A 4,457-nucleotide genomic window follows, 5' to 3' on the forward strand; every position below is an offset into this window, starting at 1 on the left:
AAAAGAAAAAAAAAAAAGATCAGGAAACATTATTTTTTGTTTTGTTTATGGGCTGGTTCAGCCCAATTCTGTGTCTAGTGGGGCAGAGGGATCCGCAGATCTGTGCCTCATGCAGCGTTATAGGCTTGGGGATGAGAGGCTGGATGATTGTGAGGAGGAAAGGGACCTGGGAGTGTTGGTTGATGCTCGGCTGAACATGAACTGACAGTGTGCCCAGGTGGCCAAGAGAGCCAATGGCATCTTGGCCTGTATTAGAAATAGTGTGGCCAGCAGGAGCAGGGAGGTAATCATCCCTCTGTACTCAGCACTGGTGAGGCCCCACCTCGAGTGCTGTGTTCAGTTTTGGGTAGCTCACTACAAGAAGGACATTGAAGCCCCAGAACATATCCAGAGAAGGGCAATGAAACTGGTGAGGGATCTGGAGCACAAGTCTTATGTGGAGCAGCTGACGGAGCTGGGATTGTTTAGTTTGGAGAAGAGGAGACTCAGGGGAGACCTCATCGCACTCTACAACTTCCTGAAGGGAGGTTGTGGTGAAGAGGGGTTTAGCCTCTTCTCCCAGGCAACAAACAGAACCCAGGGAAATGGCCACAAGTTGTACCAGAGGAGGTTTAGGTTGGACTTGAGGAAGAACTTTTTCTCTCAGAGAATAGTCAGACACTGGAATGGCCTGCCCAGGGAGGTGGTGAAGTCGCCGTCCCTGGCAGTGGGAGGTGTCTGGATGAGGAGCTACGAGTTATGGCTTAGAGGCTTATGGTAGCAAAGACAGTGGAAGGACAGTTGGACTAGACAACATTGCAGGTCCTTTCCAACCTTGTGATTCTATGATTCTAAGATTCTATATACATATATATAAAAATTAGATTTATATAATATTTCAAGATTAAGCTTATTTATTTATGTGTATATTTTAAGTAGTTAGTTTTTGTTATCCTTGCTCCATTAATTGAATATTGCTGACTTTTTCAAGTCAAAAATAAGCAAACTTAAATCAATATATATATATTTTTCATTTCATTTCTATTTCCTTATCTCTATGAATCTGCAATACTTTTGTGCCTAATGTATGTAAAGACAAGTAATTTTTACATAAGAATTCCCTCCTTGAAAAGATTATGTTACTGAGATAAACAGACTATCCATCGGACCCAGAGTGCCACCCTGTCAGTTTCTATCTTCAACAAGCCAAAGTCAATAGATACTGTCACGTAACCTGGAACCAGCGTGACCCAAAATCTGTAGGCAGTGTCAGGAAAAAAGCATATAGGCAACTGAATTCAAGAAAACTCATGGCCTTTCTGAATAACCACTAGTGTGTATTTTAATTATGAATACTGAATTTTAGTCCAAGACCACAGCAAATTCAAATAAGAACTGCAGGAACATTAATAGAAAAATATATATATATATATACTGTATAAAATAAAATAAATTGAAATGCATTTTATATGCTTTACTCTGTACCACAGAGAATCTTGCTTTATGCTTTCAACATGCTCAGTAACACCGACTCACAAAATGTCACCAACATTAAAGGATAATAAATAAAAACAGAACCTAGAACTACTCATCCTGCAGAGATGTTCATTCACTCTTTTATGTTCTCTAGTTATTTCCTGGTAATCATACATATAAAGTGACGTAGAACAACTTGCACGAAGGTAGGGAAGGAGTTGAGTGGCATTCAAGAAAGGATATTTAAAAATGGTTGGAAAATGGACTTCACTGTTGCACCATCACTTGTCAGCCTGTTTCAGAGTTGGCCACTGGCTGCCACAGTGAGCACATCCATCCTGTCCTTGAATGCCTCCAGGGATGGGGTATCCACAACATCCTTGGGCAACTTGTTCCAGTGTATCATCATCCTCTGAGTGAAAAACTTCATCCTAATATCTAGCCTAAACCTCCCCTGTCTCAGTTTAAAACCATTCCCCCTTTTCCTATCACTATTCACCCTCATAAACAGTCATCCCCCCCTCCTGTTTATATGCTCCAAGCTCTTATCTGAGCCCAGTTCCCTCTACCTTTCTTCATAGGAGGGGTGCTCCAGCCCTTTGATTATCTTAGTGGCCCTCCTCTGGAACCGCTCCAATAACTCTGCATCTTTCTTGTGCTGAAATACAACAAGTACCAGTAGAAACTGACACAGCAGTTACAAACTTCTTTATGCATCCGAGCAGATGTCTATCCTTTAATCACAGATATTTAATGTGAATATTCACTCAGGTACCTACTTTTTCCACATTAAATACCACGTACAAACACCAATGAAAGGCAGTTTGAGATCCCTTAGAATGCATTTCTATATACTAGACCAGTAATTTTTTGATATCTCAATTGCTACCCTTCTCCCTCACAATATCAATGTAAATTACACAAAATAGTACGATTTACTGAAAGCTAAACTAAGGAATCATAAGTGAGCTATGCTTTTTACACCTACTTTCACATCATTTTACTGTCACAACCCTTCACATAAAGTAAAAGCTTAAATCTATTTTGTGCAATAGCACAGATAACACAGTACAAATAGTCTGAAAGTTGCAGGTACATTTACAGCCTTTTTTTTTTCTTCCTGAAAATAGCTAGGGAACTAGCACCAAACCTGGCATTTTAAAATAATTAAATTGAATGTTTAAGATTATTTAGGGTAATGGTGCAGCATGAATCAGACCGTAAGTATATAAGTAGGAGAGTAAAACCCTTCTTATCTTTGGTTACCATGCCAATGACATCTAGCTATCAGATGACGTCATTTGCTTTGTTTTATAAGCAGGAATGAATTCCCCATCTGCAATCAGTGCTGTGCGAATTCAATCAGCAGACAGCACTGTGTTTTGTAAGAAAGCACTTCTGGCTGAAATAATGGTGCCTGGTGGTGCATCCCAGCTCTCCATAAAAAGTGCTATCGGAAGCTTGCTATCTTGGACAAGCATCAAAATCAGCAAGCCAACTTCTGCAGATAAAATGGCTCAGAAAAACACAGACATTTTCAACATTGTCATGACTCCTGATCGCATCCCTAAATTTTTCATCCCTTCTCTGGACATAGAGCATATTGCCTTTCAACAGGAACCAGAGGAAGATACCACTGAGAATCCTCCAGAGAGACAAATGTCTGGTGAAGTTGTTCAAAAGCGCAGGACAACTAGAAGCAAATCTGAATCCTACATCAGAAAAGATGCACTGTGTAAAGGAGAAAGTCTGCATAGAAGAGGAACCCTGTGCTTAACAGAGCAACCAATTTTCCCCGGAGACTTGGAGAGAGCAGTACATCATTCTGACCCAGCAACAAGAGCTGCCCTCTCTTTGCCCCACCTCTCCAAAATCACCACCCCTTATGGATTTCTCACACTGGGTGAGAGCCCCAATACCAGAAGGAAAGAGTCTCTTTTCTTCCAGCATGACTCTGAAGAGCTTAAATTCCTCACATCTCAAAGAAAGAAGACCACATCACTCGTAAGGAGCTCATCCAGCCCTTTTAGAGAACTTCAAGAGACCACAGAGTGCAGAAAGCATTCAGCCACTCCTCTAAAGGCAAGACGGGCTGTTTCCTGGGAGACTGTCTGCAGCAGCCAGCTTCCTTCCCTGCGCTGCAAGCCAGACTCCAAAATGTTCCCTCTGAAATGTGACAAGAAGAAGTTTCAGATGATGATGAAGAGGCACCTGGCCAGCTTTAAGCGGATGTGTTCTGGCACTGGGATGAACTGGCTATGCTAACAGCACAAGAAGCATTGCCAGCTCTTAGATCCTGTGAAAACAGAAAAGAAACAGTCTTCCACAGCAGTGTGCAAATATGAGCAGATAGCACACAGTCAGTATTGTGAGCTCCGGATAAGGGCCAGATTAGCAACCAGAAAGAACTTGAGTGTGCCTTGGAGGTTGAATGCGTTTCTTGTTTCTTGAAGTCATACTCAGCAATTCGCAGTGCTTTAAAATGCAAGCAAAGACAGAACTAATTGAAAGAGGTCATTTTCCAAAATTAATGCTGACTTTCCTGCTCATGCCTGTATAATCTGTGAGAAGGGAGGAAATGACTACGTCAAAGCAAACTGCGAGGGGAGAAAATGTATGCTGTTAGAGTAGCAACGTTGGTTTCAGACTCATAGCAAACTTGAAAGGAGGAAATATTTTAGATGGTCAGGTAAAAAGTGTTTTTTCTCTCTCTCCTCTCCTCTCCTCTCCTCTCCTCTCCTCTCCTCTCCTCTCCTCTCCTCTCCTCTCCTCTCCTCTCCTCTCCTCTCCTCTCCTCTCCTCTCCTCTCCTCTCCTCTCCTCTCCTCTCCTCTCCTCTCCTCTCCTCTCCTCTCCTCTCCTCTCCTCTCCTCTCCTCTCCTCTCCTCTCCTCTCCTCTCCTCTCCTCTCCTCTCCTCTCCTCTCCTCTCCTCTCTCTCTTTCTTTTTCTCTTTCTCTTTCTTTTTCTTTTTCTCTTCCTTTTTTTTTCCAAAATATTAGAGT

The 4,457-nt window shown here is 42.1% G+C and overlaps 1 protein-coding gene across 1 annotated transcript; it reads left to right on the plus strand.

The window, feature by feature from the left end:
- Positions 1–2,865: 2,865 nt before the first annotated feature.
- On the plus strand, positions 2,866–3,872 carry LOC149913183 (uncharacterized). Its single transcript, XM_090132479.1, has one exon. The coding sequence runs from the start codon at positions 2,866–2,868 to the stop codon at positions 3,718–3,720; it is 855 nt and encodes a 284-aa protein (XP_089988605.1). The 3' UTR covers positions 3,721–3,872.
- Positions 3,873–4,457: the final 585 nt, after the last annotated feature.

This window comes from Phasianus colchicus, chromosome Z (genome assembly GCF_987193195.1).
Source record: "Phasianus colchicus chromosome Z, bPhaCol1.hap1.1, whole genome shotgun sequence".
Taxonomy (NCBI): Eukaryota; Metazoa; Chordata; class Aves; order Galliformes; family Phasianidae; genus Phasianus; species Phasianus colchicus.